This window comes from Staurois parvus, unplaced genomic scaffold (genome assembly GCF_062004578.1).
Source record: "Staurois parvus isolate SC_StPar_1 unplaced genomic scaffold, SC_StPar_1.0 ptg000430l, whole genome shotgun sequence".
Lineage (NCBI taxonomy): Eukaryota > Metazoa > Chordata > Amphibia > Anura > Ranidae > Staurois > Staurois parvus.
Window position 1 is genome coordinate 1,825,313 of NW_028318226.1, and position 21,092 is coordinate 1,846,404.

Below are 21,092 nucleotides of genomic sequence, written 5' to 3' on the forward strand. Positions count from 1 at the left end.
TACGCTCCACAGCGGGCCTCTGGGACTGGAGGAAATCCCGGAGGGTCCATCCATCCATGACCTGCTCTTATGATCCCACAGCAGCAAACCACCATGGTGATGAGGAGAACTGAGCATCCACATTACTGATGAGCTTGTGTTTTATCACTAACATGTGAGTTGCCTACCTACTTTTTAACTATTAAAAGTTGCACTACAGTTTGCACTTAGAGGTGCTGTGTTTCTCTATTGGTTTAGGCACACAATGAAGACTCTTGACAAAGTATTCAAAGGTAAAGAAGTTACACTCAAACTGAAGATCAGACTCTTCCATGTACTCATGTTCTCAGTTGTCAATCAAGGCTGTTATAGCTGGACACAACAAAAACAGGACAGAAAGAAGATCGACTCATTTGAGATTTGATGATGGAGAAGGATTTTATGTATGCTGTGGACAGCCCATAGAATTATTATTTCAATTTTGAAAGAGATCAAACTGGTTATGTCACTAGAAGCCCAAATGATAAAGTTACGACTGTCCTATTTTGGTCACACGGTTAGAAGAGAGAGATCACTGGAGAGGGAAATAATGTTTAGGAAGATCAAAGGCACTAGGCGAAGAGGGAGACCAGCTACTAGATGGGTGGACACATTGACAACAGCTATGGGGATGACACTGGAAGATCTCACCAGACCAGCACATAACCGTCTTCTTTTTAGAACTCTCATTCATCAAGTCACTAGGACTCAGACCTGATTTGACGGCACTTAAAGAAAAAATAGTTTGTATCGGTGGGATAAAATAAACTCCATACCAAAGCTGTTAGTGGTAGTTATATAAACCCAATCATTCATGTCAGTGTGATAAAATAAGCACCATCTACTTGGTGACAGTGGGATAAAATAAGCTCCATCATTGTCAGTGGGATAAAATAAACTCCATATTGTTGGTGTCAGTAGGATGAAAATAACCCCAAATAGTGTCAGTAGTGTCAGTAGGAGCATTGCTTGTCAGTGGCTGCTTCCCAAAATGCCCACTGCCATATTGCTGCTCTGCCTCTGTTGACTTGGAGTATGCTGTGACTGCCAGATAGGAGACAACAATCAGTGCTGGGATAACTGCAGTGCCAGGTGCTGGAAAGCAGCATGTCCCAATACTGGGCGCTACTCTGCCAAGTGTCTTGGATCCTTCAGGACATCCTGCAGGATGTGAACACTGTAGGACATTCCCACAGGACCTGAAACACTTGGCAGATATATCATCAGATGGTCATAACAGGTTTTCCTGTGCAGGGGAAAATCCAGCTAAACAAAGGGAATGATAAAACTTTTCCAGTCTCCTAGTTAACTAGATGAATCTATTAATATTGACAGGCAGACCTGCATAACACCAACTCAATTCTTAAACAAGAACAGAAGGTCTTGTGGCTTTATCAGACAGATGCAGGCCCCAGTATGGACTGGTGACTGGGAGCCCGCCCAACCTTATTTTATCTTGCTCAGATCCAGAATCCAGACAGATCCAGTTTTTTGTAATAGTCACTATATTTCACTTAAGCCTTTTATTTTGTTCTATAAGACTATATCACTTTGGCTTCACAGCATTATTCTGATAGCATGTAATCACTGGTACCATGACATTGGTTTGGTAAAAAGGTACCAGATAGGTATTATTGCATTACTTTGGTCATTATACATTGCACTTCTTTGTATCTTGTATACTCATAAAAAAAATAATACAAACACCTTTAGAATAATATACATTTATTTTTAATTGTGTGTTGCTTTGAAGCAAAATAGGAATGAAAGATTCAGGCTTCTAATAAACTCTTCACACCATCATTTAATGTCTTCATGTCTTTAGCGAGACATCATTCGTACAAACTCTGCAAGGCAAAATATCATGAGTGTCAGATGCGGAGCTGAAAGATCATTTCAAGAGAGAAAATTAGGTGATACCTTGCTTTAAAGCAGAACTAAATACTTTTTTTTAATGGAAATAATCTAAAAGTTACAGCCCAACACTGGGCAAATAAGAAATTATTCCTTGCAGTGGGGCTGTGCCTACACTGGAAGTTTTATTTACTTGTTTTGTCTAGGGAAGAAGAGAAACCACTTTACTTATTTGATCCTTCGCTTCCTGGCGACACTCCTACGTGATCTGGCAGTGGACTGTCCATTGGCGTCCTCACATTCGGGGCAGGGCTATGGACTCTATTCTGATCTTCATGACGTCAGGACCCTAGACCAGTGAAGTGAGGGGGTGCAGATGCTGAAGTGACCAATCTAACTGCAGGGAGCAGCGGAAGATCAGAAAAGAGACAGTCCCACTACAAAGGATCATTTTTTATTTGCTCAGAGTTGGGTTTTAATAATGGTGCATTCATGGGCATTTGCAAATCTGTTATCTCTTGGTTTACCCATATTTCAAAACAATCAGATATGCTTTAATGAAAATCTTTCACTGCTGCTAGTTGTTAAGGGTGCAGAATCTGACGCAGTTTCTCTTATTTTTGCTTCATAATTTAATGTACACTAACCCAGAATAAGAAAATGAAGTCAGAATTCTCAACCTTCATATGTTTCACAGGTCAGTGACTCACTAAGTAGTGGAGCATGGGTGAGGATGATAGTAGAACTTGCTTTTTTGAAAATAATAATTAATCTTCCATATTTCTGTCTCACATTTTTTCTATTAAATTACTAAAGTAATGAAATGTACTTTAAATAAATTAATATTGTTGCAAATAATACATCCTAACTGAATCAGAACTATCTTCCTGGGGGGAGGGGCCTGAATATGGCACTGTGAGGAGTAGGAGCTCCAGACACCCGCCACATGTGACAGTTTTCTGCCTTACATGAGGCCCGGGCTGGTGCAGTGTGAGATCCTGCAGGGACCCCGAGTGCGAGCGGTCTTAGTGGCGGCCGATGAGGGGAGCCGGTGGTGACCAGTGCTGACCGCAGGAGCCCTTGGGAGGGTCGCGGGTGGCAGTGGTCGGAGAAGAGTGCTGGACCCCTCAGATGCCAATGAATTGGGAGCTGAAGGTGGCGGTACTGGAGGAGAAGGGGTTGGTGAGAGTATACAGGTGACCGACCATGTGACCACCCATGTGTCTGCCCAGGGGACTATGGTGGCAATTTGAATATGACAAGCGGTCTTAAAGGAAACACCCTAGGCATAGTTCACCCCAGTGATCCGCCTGGACCTTCCTGGAGCCTGACTTGGAGACCTTGGCGGGGACTGGAAGTGCAGCGGGATTGGGCAGTCCTGTGTGGTCGGCTTGGAAGGTGGTGGTGAGTTGCTGTAGGTAATGACAGGACATTTAATCCTTTGTTGTTCCTAATATAAACTGTTTCAATCTAAAATACACCTGTGCACTGGGGATGGGGGGGGGGGGGGAGGAGAACTATATGAGTACTACATGGGGCGGGGTGTTTAGTGGCTGGCAGAACTGGCTAAATTATTACTACTTCTAAAGTAACACGGTAAAAGCCATCAGAAAAAATAAAAAATGGTCTTTCTTTCTAACGGTAAACCCTTAAACTAAATGAAAAGTAGATGTAGATCTGCTAAAAGGGGGGGGGGGTCAAAAAACCCCCAATCAAATGCAAATACAAGCACAATCGGGAAATACATGCCCCTGCAGAAAAAAAGCCCAGAAACCCAAACCATGAAGAACCAGCATGAAGGATTTAAAAAGTATGATGGAGGTCAAGCTAGACTGTCATTCGGGACACTGGAAGAGAATCAGACCAAAGAATTTCCAAACATGTAAAGCGTAAGAGAACAAGGAAATATGGAACAGCAGGGAGCCATGTCACAAATACCTACAAAAACTGAGATGGCAGAAATGTTGAAACTAGAGATGTCCATGAAAAGTGAGATGGGGATATTATGCAGTGATTCAGGTTGGATACCAATTCGAGTTGAAGAAGTAGATGGAAGAATGAAGGTATACATGCAATTATTCAATAATTTAGAAATGCAAGTGGAGGTGATGCGTGGAGATCAGAGAAAGCTTTCATTTATAGTGGAAGACCAGGAGAATCACAATAGAATAAATAACTTAAGGATCAGGGGTCTACCAGAAGAAGAGGAACAGGAAGAGGATCTATGGGAGAAAATAAAGAGGTGTGTAATCCAATAATGGGAAGAACAGCGACAGAAAAGTTAATAATCGAGGGAGTACAAAGGATCAGACGGCCAAAAGGAGTACTGGCGGAAAGCCCTAGAGACGTGATAGTTTTATTTAATCACTTCAAAGATAGAGAGAGAATATGGAAAGGTTTGCATGACTGTACCAAAATAAAATATGAGGAAACAAGCTTGCACATTTGTGCGGACATTGCTCCAGAGACACTGGCTAGAAGAAGATCTTTGAAACTGTTGCTGGAGCATATGAGAGAGAAAAGTTCGCTATAACTGGGACTTCCCAGCATGCTTAATTGGATGGAAAGATGGAAAATCGGCAAGGCTGAGGTTCCCAGAAGATCTCAATTACTTTTTCAAGAAATTAGACTTGAATAAAATAGATATTGAAAGACGGGCAGAGGGGCCTAGAGAGAGTGGAGGGCAGGGATTAGGAAAATGGCAGGGGGTATCTAAGAAGAAGAAGTAGGGGGGAATGATGTGGGGGGCAAGGGGTTGGGGGGTGAGGTATGGAAAGAGAGCCCCCCTTTTTTTTTGTCTCTCTCCTTTCCCCCAGCCCTCTGTGGCCACACCATGGTTCCCTCACCCCCGGTCCCTTCCTTCCCGGTTTGAGATAATGGGTGGGAGGGATGGTGGGGCAGTGAGAACGTGCATCTGGCAGGCGGTCTGGAGGCCAAGAATGTGGATGGTACGAGTTAAAATTTGTAGTTGGGGGGCGTGTCCAAGATGGCGACTGGACGAGTCGCATGACCCAGAGCTCCGGCCGAGACACTGACAATCCGCTGCCATCCAGGCGGCAGTGGACCCGGAGTGTCAGGCGGAGGCACCGCGGCACGAGCGGGAGCACAGCGGAGGTGAGCCAGGTGATTATCACCCCCCTCCGTGGCGGCGATCCTTTGCGGCCTGTTTAAGCCGCGGCTGCGGCTGAAATCACTACGGGTGAGAGCGGTTGGAGGTAGGAGGGGGCTCCTGTGGACCAGAGACCCCCTTCCCGGAACAGCAGGCAATCCCCCCCCCGGCCTATCGGACCCCCACCACTCAGACCAGGGGATACAGCCTGTAATAAAGGCCTCTAGGCGCCCACACTACCATAGGCCTTACTGAGCCACCAGCGGGCCCACAAGCTCTTCAATCCCTGCAGCCCTGCACCTGGGGAATACAGAGGGGCCCCTTGCTTGTTCCCTGAGGGACCCGAGAATCAATACTCTGCAGGGTTGGCGCAGACACTAGGATCAATACTCATTGACTGCCACATACAATCTGAGGCCTTCACTGGGGCCCTCGATCGTCCTACAGAGTAGCACATAAGTTTATAAGCACAGAGGGGCCAAGCTTGGGCCCAGAAAACATGGTGGCTTAGTTACAGAAGCCCTGACACAAGTTTTGATACTATCAAGGAGAGACACCGCTGCTATGGGGAAAGCGGATAGGAGACCTGCTACCCCACGGTCTAGATCCCTCCGCCGGCCTAACGGTCCCAGAAATCGCAGCATTCCGGAGTTATTCCGGTCTCAGACACCTGAACACGCTAAGGCCTCCGCTCCTGCTTCTCCCACACAGTCGCTTCAAAAAACGCCTCACTCGCAAAGTAGGAACACAGCCACAACACCTACAGCCTGTCCTCTTGATATCCCACCTCTTACTATAGAGGATTTGAAAGCGTTTGCATCAGATATTAAAGAGACCCTCTCTGCTGCGATAGCAGATTTACATATCGACATGCAGGCGGTAGCCCAAAGGCTTGAAGTGGTGGAGGATAAAGTTATCACACAAGACCTTGCCATTCATGATATACGCACGCTGGTAGATATGCATACTATGCGTCTAAGAGAGCTTGATCGCCACATCGAAGACCTGGACAACAGGGGGCGACGTCATAATTTAAGGGTACGCGGTGTCCCTGAAACAATTGAATCTGGTCAACTCACCCAAACGCTCTTAACCATTTTCAATGATCTGCTGGAAAGACCGCATGAGTCTCCTATTGAGTTTGAACGCCTCCATAGGGCGATGCGCCCTAGAGGTAGAGAGACTGACCCCCCGAGAGATTAATTTGTTGCTTAGTCGATTTCCGTCTTAAAGAAGAAATATTGCGTAGAGCAAGGGATTGCAATCGTGTGATCTTTAAAGGGGTGGACAATACATTTTTTCAAGATCACATCTTACCTTACAACGTAGAAAGGACTTGCGCCCTTTATTGGATCTACTACACTCAAGGGGTATTGCTTACTGCTGGAGATTCCCATTTGGCCTCTCAGCAACACACATGGGGAGATCAGCGCACCTGAGATTCCCGGAGGATGTAACACCATTTTGCGAGGCCCTCGACATTCCTAAAGTGGACATACCCAATTGGACAGGTGAATCCCACCTCGCATCCCAGGAGGAAGAAGAACCGATGGAGGCACACTCTGCTGGACATCAGGGAGGAACAAGGCGATGCGGACTATCCCACCACACCTCGTCCTCTCCTGCAAGACGACGGCTCAACTTTGGGGACAGTCCACCAGCCTCTCCAGCACGCCGTAAGGCACGTCATGAATGACACTTGTCCGTTCCCCTCTTCTCACATCAGTGCGTTACCGCTTATCCATTTAACGGCTTTTCTCGCATCTGAGCTAATACTTCAAATGCCTCTCCTTCAAATCCTGGTTCAATTTCACCTCCAAAAGAAGTCCTAACCACTTTGAGACAGGCGCCAGGGTATGTGTATTATAATAGACTGTCCTCACTCTCATGTACAATATCTGCTCATTATATGTGTACACCGATTTTGATTGTGGACACCAAGATTATGTTGGCTCTTGCTTTTTGCAGGCTTCATGGCAGCGGTGTTCACAGAGCCTTAGTCATTCCTCTTACAGACTTTGAAGTTTGTGGGATCGGTCAATGATGACCTTTCGCACCATGCTGGTGGCCTCGGCCAAGGCCGGAGCATGTTGCAATTTTGAGATCCAGTGCTGCAGACTGCTTATTTTCCTTGTCTTATGTCTGCGTCACTAAATCTTAACATACTTTGCAGATGGTTTCCCCAGATAGGACAGGTCATGCGATTGTGATCTTATGTATATCGTATTTTGGTATACTGAGGCCTTCCTGAGTTGCCCGCCAGGTACGTTTGATGATCCATGGGCTATTCCGGAATGAGCCTTATATCTGTGAGTTCATATGTGACACTACAGTTCTGTGATACTGCTGGTACAGATCTATGCCTTGCCTAAGCACATACCTCGCCCATTATGTTTATCAGCAGAAGTCTTAATTACCTATGCGCTCATGGGACCTTTTTCTTGACTATAATGTCCCCCCTACGCACACACACGCATCCAGATTTATGCATTCACAAGTGAGATAATGCGGGTAATGCATTACTGCCCCTCCCCCTTCTCCCCAGTATCTATTCCATATCACCTCCCCCTTATCTTACAGCTTAACTGCCTTCACATCCTTCTCAATTTTGGGTATGATTACCCTTGAAATCTAGGTTTCACCTAGTTCTCAAACACCAGCCTTTTAGCTGCCTTTCGACTTGATGTGGCATCAGGTATACGGAATAGGATTTCACTAATACGTTATGCACACTATCAGTGTGCTTTAAAGTTGTGTTAGCTTTTAACTTCGTGTATTTGATTTATGATGGACCACGTTCTTGACCGGCCACTACCACATGATACTTCCGTAGTGGTTTTTCATAACCACATGCATCTGGAGTTTGACTTTCGTGTACGGTGGTGGCCTGTCGTACAGCATACTACGTCCCGGTTGAGATCAATATTTCTCTTATATTAGGACTATTGAGCTGCAGTTTAACCTGAGGATTGGCCCTTGACCTACATTTATGATTGTTATTGCATTACGTATTTGCTATTTCTGTGATTTCATATACAACTAATGTTGTTTCAGTCTACATTGACATATTATAAGAGATCTTATCACGCTGTCTTTTTGGAACGCACTATATGACATATGACCAGGCGCAGATTAGATGAATCGCTACTATTATTTACTGCTTACCTTGTGATAATATAGTATTGTAACTGTATAACTGCACCACATCCTGTGACATGGTCTCACCTTCATGCCCTCCTCAAATAGTATTACACATGACTAAACACATTAGAAATGGCCCTCAGACCATATTCCCTATATACCCACGAGTGACCACCTCGAATCTCACACACAAATGATTACCTATTGTAACTAACACACCTTTATATGTATTAGCGCATACGTTTACCATGTGAACCTCTCTCCTTCACAATTAGCTGACATCCACCTACCTCCTTGTGTCATGGCTTTCTTTTATTAGACTTTACATTACACGTGCTTTTCTTGTACATGATACCTGGTGGGCCCTTGAGGTTTTTGTTGGGTCTGTCCTGAGGCACCTCACAGAGGCCGCCGCTGGATCTGACACAACTCCGATCTCTACTATACACCCATACACAATACATCAAATACCTTCTCAACGTATAAGACTACTTTTACAGGACAGCGTAGCTGGACTACTCGTCCCCGGAGTTTATTGCTCTTGAGAAGTATTGGGATTAAACGTCATCACATCTGTTTTTAAATGTGAATGACTAATGCTTCTCACCTCTATTGTTTTCTGATATCTTGAACTCTTTTTCTTTCTCTCTTTCATTTCTATTCCTCTCTTCTACCTCCGTGCTTCCCCCAATCACCCCCCCCCCCCTTACCCGGGGTTTTTTTTTTTTTTTCCCTTTCCTCTAAAAATAAAATGTCCACTAAACGCACAACTGTACAGGCCCACCGTACACTCACTGTGGCATCTCTTAACGCAAGAGGCCTAAATATACCGGAGAAACGTTCACAGCTCCTGACCTACATGAAAAGTCTGCGAGCAGATTTGCTTCTCATTCAAGAAACTAATTTTCGTGCTGATCACATCCCTAAGTTTGCTAACGCCAACTATCCAACCGCATATCATTCAGTTAACACAGAAGTTAAAGCAAAAGGGGTATCCATTTTGATCTCCAAAACACTCCCGCTCATGATTACCGAATCTCTCTCTTTAGCGAACATCTATAGCCCCAATACAGCACAAGTGAGTTTTTTTTGTAAAATCTCCAAAACTCTAGCAGCATTCCAATCGAGTTTCTTGAGTCTTGGAGGTGATTTTAATGTAGCACTGAATCCCTTATTAGATACATCGACAGGCTTCTCATCGCAACCCTACCGAGCACTTAAACAGATTAAAATCGAATTGAATGACCTTCTCCTCCATGATACATGACGTACCCTACATCCCAATGATAAAGATTACACTTTTTTCTCAGCACCGCACAAAAGTTATTCCAGAACTGACTACCTCTTTCTCTTGCAAAAAGACTTACACACATTGAAGTCAGCCTCCATCGAACCAATGATTCTTTCTGACCACCACCCGATTACGATGATTTTACAACTTCCCGATGCCCCTCCTACATCTAAAACATGGAGATTAGATTCCTTTCTCCTTACAGATTCGTCCGTTATTGCTCAAATGCGCAAATCTCTAACCAATTACTTTAAGGAAAACTCGTCCCTGGAAACGACTCCCCTCACTCAATGGCAAGCACACAAATGTGTGATTCGTGGACTTTTGCTTTCCATATCTACCTCACGGAAACGTATGGCTCAAGCGTCTTTTACCTCCATACTCCAAAAAGTACGTACACTGGAATGCTCACATAAGCGCTCTAAGGCTGGCGATTCTGCATACGAACTTGACCAAGCCCGCAAACAACTTCGAGACATAGTGGAAAAGAAAACAAAGCGTAGTTACATTTTAACTCAAAAACTCTTTTACGAACATGGAAATAAGAGCGGTAGGTTTTTAGCCCGGGCCTTGCAATCTAAAAAAGCGTCTCATACCATCTCTCAACTTCACTCTAAACAAGGTCTCTCACTTACCACCTCCACGGATATCGCAGCCGAATTCGAAAAATACTATACCTCCCTGTACAACCTACCTTTACCACCCAAACCATCAGGGGACGCTAGATCACGTAAGGTCGTTATCCAGTCTTTTCTTGCTCATTTCCTCCCTAAACCCATTCCCCAGTCTCAAGCAAAAGAATTAGATGGTGTTTTGACGATGGAAGAATTGCAACAGGCCATTGCACAATTAAAACCAGGCAAAAGCCCGGGACCTGATGGACTTACAACCACATATTACAAATATTTTTTTTACGTCTTAGCACACCCATTCCTAAGAGCTTTCAACTTACTAGATACTCCAGGACAGTCCATGCACCATCTCTCCGAAGCCCATATCACACTAATTCATAAAGAAAATAAAGACCAGACATTACATACAAACTATCGCCCGATATCCCTATTGAACGTCGATCTAAAGATTTTTGCCAAGATATTGGCCAATCGCTTATTGCATATCATAGATCCTATTATCTCAAATGACCAGGTGGGGTTCGTTCCCCGTAGAGAGGCTAGAGACAACATGATCAGGGCAATCAACATACACCATTGGTTAACACAGAAGAAACAATCTGGCTTCTTCCTTTCTTTAGATGCTGAAAAGGCCTTTGACAGATTGTCATGGGACTACGTGGAAGCAGTTCTGGTTGGCCTTGGGCTCCCTCCCCGTCTTTTAAACTTTATCATGTCGCTATACACCGCTCCGACTGCTAAAGTTAGAGTCAATGGCCTCCTTTCAGAAGCCTTTTTCATAAGCAATGGGACTAGACAGGGCTGCCCATTATCCCCCCTCTTATTTATTCTTACATTGGAACCTTTCTTGAATTGCATTAAATGGAATGACAATAATAAAGGGATCTCTATAAATGGCAAAACTCACAAAATAGCTGCCTTCGCTGATGACATCTTACTCTTCTTGACATATCCACACATTACACTACCTAACCTACTACAAGATCTCAAACTGTTTCAATATTTGGCCAATTTTAAAATAAACTTCAATAAATCCCAAGCAGTCAATATCTCCCTAACCCAGGACGCGCTTAGACAAGCGAAATCTAATTTCCCCTTCACGTGGCAATCAGAAGCCATCACCTATTTAGGAATCCAATTGCCAACCCAGCTTACAGAGCTCTACGCCAAAAACTTTTTACCCATCCTGCGTAACATTACCAAAGATCTGCACACTTGGGATAAACCGTTTTTCTCTTGGTTTGGCAGAGCAGCTATCCTCAAGATGAATGTGCTTCCAAGACTTTTGTACCTACTACAAACGATTCCAATCAAATTGCCCAACTCCTTCTTCATGTCCTACAAAACATTATGTACCTCGTTTCTATGGAGTAATAAACGCCCTAGAATTGGTTTTGACCAACTGACCATGCCCAAAACGTGTGGAGGTATAGGGCTACCTGATATCTCCCATTATTACAAAGCTTGTCAAATGGCAAGAATAGTCCATTGGTCCACGAACCATTCGCGCAAGGCCTGGGTTGAATTGGAGACTGCTTTTTCAGGTACCTCGCTCGCCACCTCCCCTTGGCTGCTTAACTCTCGCATTCCATCTGAGCTTAAGGAACACATTCTCATAGGCCCTACTTTGTCCTGTTACCATCAGATCTGCAGGAATACAGCGTTCTCATCCTCCCCTGGTCCACTCACTCCGGTCAGATTGAACCCAGACTTCCCCCCAGGTATGTCACATGCCTTTCTTGCGGGATCTGGCCTCACAGACGGCGTGAGTCTGCACCACCTCTTCAAAGACGGATTGCTCTTATCCAGAGACCTCCTTATGAATAAATGGCCTACCTTGACCTTAATGCCGTGGATGTATAGACAACTCCAACACTTTATCCACAGCTCACCCCATCTAAAATAATATACTAGACATCTTACCCCCTTTGAGAAACTTTGCTCAACGGACTCTCCCCAGAGACAAGTTATATCCCTGCTCTATACATGTCTCGAAAACACCAGTGACCTCTCAACTAGGAAAGCTTGCAAGGCCTGGAGCGCTGACTTACAAATCCAACTTTCGCCTGCTGACTGGGACCACATATATGAACACATACACAAAGGATCTATATGTGTCTCCACACAAGAAAATAACTTTAAAGTATACTCTAGATGGTATAGGGTACCATCCCTGCTTCACCGCTTCGACTCCAACATTTCTGATTTGTGTTGGAGATGCCATCAAACGACGGGTACACTCCTGCACATTTGGTGGGAATGCCCATTGTTGGAACCCTCCTGGGGGAAAGTTCAATCTACAATCGCACAAGTTACTACGTATGCCCTAGACCTTTCCCCCGCACAATTTTTGCTTCACCATACCGCTCTTCCATTTCAGACATACCGCAAATCACTCGCCATGCACATGGTAAATGCTGAAAAGCAATGTATCCCAGTCCACTGGCGCTCAACACATGTTCCCACTATACAAGAATGGTTTGCTAGGATCGACAAAACTGAGGAAATGGAGGAACTGATTTCTATAGCTAAGGAACATCCCGAGAGATTTAGGAAAACATGGGCATGCTGGAGTCATTTCAAATCCACTTATACCTATCATCTAATAGTAAAGGATCAATCTATATCACCTGACTGAATGTCCTAATGCGGTATTGGGAAATACCCGGATCACCGGGGACACTTTTACCACGTGTAAGGATGGGCTGTAGGTCTATGTCATGACATGCCTTACGGGGTTTTTGATCCACGGGTTACCCCACTGACCGATCTTGCATGTACCATTTTCTAAGCCTTATTACTACCTTTCTGGCTTGGCTAATACTTAGGGAAGTGATCCAATTTAACTTTTTATTACCTATACATTCTACTGTCACTTAACCTTACCTTATTTTATTTCTTCTTATATTAATAAAGTATTTTTGGAATGAAAAAAAAAATTTGTAGTTGGCTTGTGTGTTTTGAGTCTCACCTCATACTAGAAATCCCTAGTGGGAATATTTCACGAAAGATTCCAGGGCAATAGGCCAGGAGGGTTTTAGGGTAAAGAGAAGAAGGGGGAAGGAAGGGTGGAAATGGGGTGGTGGGTGGGAAAACAGAGGGGGGGAAGAAAATGGGGGTTTTTGGTAGGGAGGGGAAGGAGAAAGTCCATATCTTAAAATGTCTGTATCTGTCTTTTTGTGTTGGGCAGTGCCCGAGTGCTCGAATGGTCAGTCTGCCCCTGCTGCTGTCATTATTCTTGTCAATTGACGCCGAAAAGGCTTTTGACAGGGTTAACTGGAGTTTCATGATTGATACGCTAGAGGTATTAGGAATAGGGCCTAAAATGTTAAGGTGGATAAAAGGGCTTTATAGCACTCTGTCAGCGGCGGTCAAGGTCAACGGATCCCTCTCTCAGTTCTTTGAAATGTTTCACGGAACCAGACAAGGATGTCCACTTTCTCCTTTATTATTTGTTTTAGCCCTGGAATCTGTCCTGGCAAGGGTAAGAAAGTGTGTATACATAGCAGGAATAAAGATAGGGGAAGTGGAGCATAAGGTGGCAGCATACGAAGACAACATGTTATTCTATATTGTAAATCCTAGAATATCGTTGCCTAATTTAATGAGATAATTAAAACAGTACGGCGAGCTATCAAATGTGAAAATAAACCCTGCAAAGTCAGAGATCTTAAACATCAAAGACTTTCCACTTACTTGGAGGGAAAAGGAAATAGGCTATTTGGGAATAAAACTAACTCCTTCAATAAAAGGCCTTTACCAGGAAAATGATATCCCATTATTAAATGAAATAGAAGAGGAGCTGGGGAGATTGTCAAAAAGTGGAGCTTCCTAGATGGGTTGTATAAATCTGGTAAAGATGATGATATTTCCAAAAATCCTGTATATGTTTCCCAGACTCCCAGTACACCTACCAAGATCTTTCTTCGGGATAATAAAGAAGATGATACTTAAGTTTATCTGGGCAAACAAAAAATCAAGAATTAGGTATGTGGTACTGTGTAAGGCAAAAGGGAATGGGGGCTTGGGTATGGCTAATGTTAAGAAATATCATCAAGTGGTGATATTACCACGAATAATAGATTGGATATTTAATTCACAAGGGATAAGTTGGGTGAATATGGAAGGGATTTTGAGTAAGGCACAGTTAGGGAACATGGTTTGGATGCCACAAAATTTTTGCACATTAGATGTGAATATTAGTCCACTGACAAAGAAAGTTTTAAGTGTTTGGGATAGAATGTATAAGCAAAAGGGATGGAAATACAATTCAGTTATGATTCCCTTGGCGGGAATGGAGTATTTCCCCCCAGGGAAGGATAATATTTCTGGGAAATGGATTAAAGATAAGAACGCACGTTTGAAGGATATACTGAACAAAGGGAAATTGCACACTTTTTCTGACTTAAAGAAAAAAATTATTTTGCACATTAGCTGAGTGGCGGTATTGTCAATTAGGTCATTTTGTCTCAATGCTCCTACAACCACTGAGGACGTTGGAGGATCTGTATCCATTTGAAAAACTGCTGAATGTAACTACAGTTCCTAAACAGGGCACCTCCAGGATTTATAAAGTTCTTATGGATATGAAGGGTACCGATCCTCCCAGTTCTTGGAAAAATGGGGACAGAAGTTTGAAACAAAATTGAACAAGCAACAAAAGAATAAAATACTAAAATGAACACATGAGGTGATGAATATGAGCACAGTTAAAATGAATTATAAATGTTTGGCTAAATGGTATATTACACACTGAGTGAGGCACATAAACAACAAGTAGATGTTTCACCTTTATATTGGAGAGGGTGTGGGGAAAAGAGAACAATGGTACACATATGGTGGGATTGCTGGAAGGTAATATTACAATATATTCACGAAATATGTGGGATTACTGTACAGAGAGACCCATGCACATGTTTATTTTATAAATTTGAACCTTTAGTAAAACTACATAAGAACAGGGTACTATATCATCTAATCAGTGCGGCTAAGAGCTTTTTTCCCAAATTCTGGCTAGCCCCAGATCCACCAAGAATAAATGACTGGGTTAACAGTGGAAAATATTTACAGGATGGATGAGTTGTGTCATACTGAGGAAGATAGAATAGAAAAATTTAGGAAAACATGGAGTAAATGGTTAATTTTCAAAACATCTAAAAGATATCTGGAACTGGCTGGAATATACTGTAGGTGGAAGAGCATTAAAGGAAGTTCTAATGGAGTACCCAACAGAGAGAAGGAGATAGACGGGAAGGGATACAGATATAGATAGATAATCACAAGAAGGGATAGAAACTTGGAATTTGGATATGGACTGGAGTAATTGAAGGGTGGGAGGAAGGGTAGGGTAGGGGATACGATGATGCAATTGGAATGTATGTATTGGTGAAGTTCTTTTTATTCTTGTGTGCACTAGATACTTTTTTTTGTATTGAAAAAATGTAATAAAAGATATAATAAATAAATAAATAAATAAAAAGAACTGTCTCCCTGGAGCACAGATATGCATAGTTGAGGAACTGTTACAACCTGCAAGGGTCACAAAGAACTTTAAGCTACCCCACAACATGTAAATCAAGTTTAGGTAGAGTTGTGCCTTAATGTTTACATCAAGCTAAAACCTGGAGGAGGGAAGATAGAGGGGGTAGGATTAGAACCCTGGTTAGGTTTTTACTATTAGAGAGAATTCCCCTGTCATGACAGTAGTTTCACTAAACAAAAAGTGATGAAAGTTTTGCAGCAGGGGAACAAGCAGCAACACAAGCTCACATAAGTTCTCAACTTTGATTAATATATTGTAAAAAAAAAAAAAAAAAAGGTTTGTGTTGCTATTGGATAATTTCCTTTTACCTCTTGTCTGGGGAAATAATTGTCTACTGGGCAGTAAGTGGGGGAAAATCCCTCAAACAAAACCCTGCAAAGCCATAAAAGCCCCATAGGGATTCTAATCCTTCCACAATTTTCCTAAAACTAAAACAAATATGTTCCGGGTGTGAGACACATGTGATACCCATTCAGTCTCCCCACAATGCAAATCTCGGTGTCTGAATGAGCAGTTGCCAGTTCTGAAAACTGTTTAAATTTCAGATATGGCAAAGTTGAATTACTCAAACAGTGATTCTTCAGGTTCGGACAACATGGAGCAGAACAGTATGGGTATGTAATGGGTACCTACACTTCAGATTCTGCCTTATCTGTTTTTTTTTTTCCCATTTAGTACAGAAAAACTTGCAGCCTATGAATTATCTTCCTGTTAACGACACACACAAGCTGTAGAATACATGTGTCAATAATTAACTGGATGAGTTGGGAACCTTGAATCTGTCTGATTTATCAGAGAAGTGGTTCCCAACATTACGTGCCAGGACAGTTAGGCGTACAAGAGAAAAATTCAGTAATCGTGACAGACTAGGCATCTGGGCTGTACAGCATAATGCATTTCCATGGTGCAGGCAGCCTGGTCTCATGGCATCATTGGTTTTTACAGTGTTGGTGGCCAACCCGCTTGAACCATGGAAACACATGACGATTTGTAGCCTTGACCACCTACATGCTAGCTATCAGTGGACACAGTATGGCCGGGCTGCCTGTCCAATGGAAATCATGACGGATGCGGATTAGCTCTCTAGCCTACCACCACTACTTAGCTACCAGTTATGTGCTGATATTAAAGAGAAGATGAGGGCAATATCTGTTTTGCCTCCTACCATCAGACCTTGCAGTGCCCTACTGCCTGCAGTGGTGATTGGAGGCTCGAGTTCAGACAGCACACAAATCAAGGCAATGTTCAGACATCTCTGGCGGCTGAATTTAGGGCATTTAAAGAATAGCCTTTAGCAACCATTCATCTCCTTTTCATTTTCTAGTCTACATTGGAATCACAACTGTGGAAACCTGATTGGATGCTGTGGACAGCACAAACACTCCTTCTTTTAGCACTTTTATAAAAAAAAGCCCAAAGTTCTTGTGGCATGTACCTTCAAAATCCACAAGTCCGTCTCCATTCACGTCCACATCTCTCAGGATTTCATCAACTTCTCGAGGACCAAGTTGCTGACCCAAGAGTTTTCTCATGGCCTCTCGCAGTTCTCGTGTACTGATTCGACCATCACCATTTGAGTCAAACTGAAAGTGTTGAAAACAGTGGATGAAAAGGTTTATGATGAGATAGGACTGCATGTTGTGTAAGGTATCTATACATTACAGGAAACATTTGTTTGTAAGATGAATACTGTGAATGATAACTGTCACAGTTGCTTGTGCTCTCAACAGAACCGTCAAGCCATCAAACGGCTGGTATCCTAACTGATCACATGTGCAGCACAATGGCAACTGCATATCCAACAGAGGCTACGATGGCAGCTTCCTTGGCTGTAAAGGATAGGAGGGTTTAATTCTGCTTTATTGATAATTCTTGATTGCAATAATTTGCAGAGTTAATTCTGATTGGTTGCTATGAGTTACTACCCCTAGTGAGCAAATAGGAAAAAGACCTCTTGGTTGAATAAGGCCCATAGTAAATGCTGGGCTCTCAACTCCTCCCATGAACACCGGGGTGTCTTAGCCCTATGTTGGGCAAATTAAAAAAAGGTACACATATGCATCTCTTGGTGCCTCCTAAAAACTTTTTATGTCTAGTGTCCTACATGTCAAATATGTTCAGTTGAAGAGAGTTAATGAACTAATAAATATAATAATTTTTAAGAAAGTACCAAAAGTAAAAAAATGTCTGAAAAAGTAGCCAACAAATCCTGTTTGTTTAGTAAGTATTCATAAGGTAGCCCTAAACTCAGAACCCTTTAAATTTGTATATAAGAGATGACTGAGAAAAAATGTATGTAAAAAGGTAAAATTACATCAAGAAATAATATACAGTACACATTAATTCAGTGTACACTGTATACAAAGTTCTTGATGGTATTTTAAATTTGTCATACTGTTCTGAGGTACTATAAAGGCTACCTTATGTATCAGAGGGTAGTTGGCATCCTTGCCATGTAACTACTGAGAAATAAATCAGTAACAGGAAAAGCCAAAATACAAAGAAAATGTTGGATTCTTGACTGTTCCGAAGAGTAGAAAAGTTTTTCTCACTCACTTTCAATTTCTGATAGACATACACAGAGATGGAAGGAATGAAGTGCAGTCACTGCCTTGTGATAGTAAGCACAACACACAACATGTGCAAGTAATGAGCATACCTCCCGAAAAGCATCTCTTAGCTCCTTTACACCAATCATGTCGGCTGTCTCTGCTAGAAGTTTAGGCCCCATTAGCTCTACAAAGTCCTCAAAGTCAACTTTACCCCCTGCTGAGAGCAGAAGAACAATTAGTGAACAATTAGTGAAAAGCAGCAGCATTGACAAGGTAAAGCGTTTATACAATGAAGTATGTCTAAAGCTGGATATACACCATAAACCAGCTCCCCACATTAATGCAAGCAATGTGGATGAAGGAATCTCTCCCGCTGTGCTATTGTATTCTGACAGTGAGGACTCACAGTCAGAATACACAGATCAGAGCTGCAGTCATTGGCTGCAGCTGCTGATCGAATGCGGTTTTTCCAGCAGGAGAACAAAGAGGGGTGCACATGGAGTGAAATTTGGCCGTTTCCTTCTGAACTGGCCAACTTTCAATTCATGTATACCCAGCTTTAGTTGTGCCACAGGACAAACCTAGAAAATGATACATTCACACTGCTCAGTTCTTGGTTTGTGGACAATCCACTGACAGGAAAGCGCAGAGGGAAAGGCATCCGTAACAAAAAATTGACAAAATAAAGCACACACAGCAAAGTCATGACAGATGGCCCAGCGAATAAAGTGAATGCCGATTTAAAGCAAACATGTAAACTATGCATTCTGCCAGATGACATTTCCTTTCCTTTAAGTCTGTAATGCAAATAAATAAAGGGATGTCAGGTAGGGAAGAGTCTTAAGCTGATCAGTGGATTAAAGGATAAACGCACTTTAGATTGAAAAATTAGTTTTACATCCTCCTCCCCTCTTCATCTCTGCATCAATAAAGTCAAATAATGCAAGAAAAAAATTAACACTGTATTGGTCTAAGGGAATCTGGGCAATGCTAAAAAAAAATGTATCTCCTGAATGGAGCTATCGTTTTATACTGCCTTTATTATATTACAGACCAGTGGGTTTATGATACATTTTTATTTTTTAAACAAATTTGCAATTATCCTTTAGGGCTCATTTAACTGACACTCCTTACCACCCCTCTAAAAAATCATCTGCCTTGGATTGCTTTTCAGAGAGTGGTAGAGTGGCTGCCAGGTGTCCAGGAATGCCACTTTTCTTATTTCTCTTATTTAAATTTTCAGATTTTCTATTGAAATACCACCCTGCTCTTGATTGAGTCACAGTTGGTGGTGGAACTGCCTGCCAACCTTGACCTGCACATGGCAGTGTGTACTAACATGGCTACCTATTTTTACCTTCCTTGTTGCCTGTGTAAATGAGGCAGAATGAATACACTTATAAAATAAAGGCTATGTTCAATACTGAAAGAGTAAAACCACGACCAACCACTAGCACTTGTATGTGCCTATGGAACAGAACAATTTTTATATTTCTGCTAAAGACCTGGTAATTTTGTCATTACATAACCACTTGCCCTCCAGACAGGGCGGACTGACAACTCATGGGGCCCCCGGGCAATAGGGGATCATGGGGCCCCTGTGTCCTTGCCCAAACTCAAAAAAGCCTATGAAAAAGGTACCAGGGGCATCTCATGGGGCCCCCTACTTACCCGGGGCCCTCGGGCAGTGCCTGAGTTTCCAAATGGTCAGTCCGCCCCTGCCTCCAGAGGATTTACCCCCTTCCTGACCAGGCCATTTTTTGCGATATGGCTCTGCGTTAATTTAGCTGACAATTGCGCAGTCATGTAACGCTGCACCCAAATTAATTTCATGTCATTTTGTTCCCACACAGAGTTGTCTTTTGGTGGTGCTTGATCATCTCTGTGTTTTTTATTTTTTGCGCTATAAACAAAAAAAATCATCAATTTTGAAAACAAACAATAATTTTGACTTTTTGCTATAAAACATATCCAAAAAAAAAAAAATCAAATTTCTTCATAAATTTAGGCCAAAATGTATTCTGCTACATGTCTTTGCTAAAAAAAATCCCAATACGTGTAAATTAAATTGGTTTACATGAAAGTTACAGTGTCTACAAATGGCATTATATATACTGGAATTTTTATGTATTTTTTATACTAGTAATGGCGGCGATTAGCAACTTATAGCGGGACTGCAGCAAGCATTCTGACACTGGGTGGGAACTGACTAATGGCCACTGACATCCCCAGTGACACCGATACAGCGATCAGAACTAATAAAAAGCACTGACACTGTACTAATGACACTGGGCAGGAAGAGGTTAATATCTGGGGGCCATCAAAGGGTTAAGTGTGTGTTGTGCTTACACTGTGTGCTGTTTTACTACAGAGGCATGCTGCTTTGTATCTTTCTGCTGTGTAGAGAGAGAGAAAGCAGCATGTCCATGCTGACAACAGAGAAATCTGTGTTTACATACAGGTCTCTCCACTCTCAGCTTTAGCGGCAATCACCGAGTGCCAGCCGAGAATCGCCGGCTGGGACCTGGTGATTGACATCCGTTGCAACCAATAGCAGCACGCGCATGCACCCTCTACTCAGAAATGCAAAATCACATATATTTACGTGATTTTGCGCAGAGCTGCTGCCCTGTAGCAGTATATCTGCTATAAGGTGGTAGGTAAGTGGTTAAAGAAGAAGGAAAGTCTATCTACTAAGTAAGCTTTAAATGTTACCTGCCCTCTGCTTTTGCCAAGGCTGCATGCCATTTCTAATATTAAGCAATAGATGTAAATTACTTTCTCTGTTTCCTAACGATCACATGACCTCACAGCTCCAGGTCTTGTATAGCTGCTGCAAGAGCCAACAACAGTGAGAAATTTCCAGAGAAGTGATATCATCCCACTGGCATCAATGCTCTGGTCATAGTCATAGTTCCCTCCCACCAGCTGCCACAGCCCCCCAAGACCCGGA

The 21,092-nt window shown here is 42.7% G+C and overlaps 1 protein-coding gene across 3 annotated transcripts in view; it reads right to left on the reverse strand.

Moving 5' to 3' along the window:
• Positions 1-1,726: 1,726 nt before the first annotated feature.
• CABP2 (calcium binding protein 2) overlaps positions 1,727-21,092 on the reverse strand; it is a 157,979-nt gene continuing 138,613 nt past the window's right edge. For 2 of the 3 annotated variants that reach the window (XM_089687550.1, XM_089687552.1), the window contains 3 exons: positions 18,247-18,356; positions 17,023-17,170; positions 1,727-1,865 (listed from right to left, as the gene is read on the reverse strand). In XM_089687550.1, coding sequence (XP_089543676.1) covers positions 1,840-1,865; positions 17,023-17,170; positions 18,247-18,356 — 284 coding nt within the window. In that variant the 3' untranslated portion in view covers positions 1,727-1,839. The remainder of the gene's footprint in view (positions 1,866-17,022; positions 17,171-18,246; positions 18,357-21,092) is intronic. The other variant, XM_089687551.1, reaches the window with a different exon arrangement.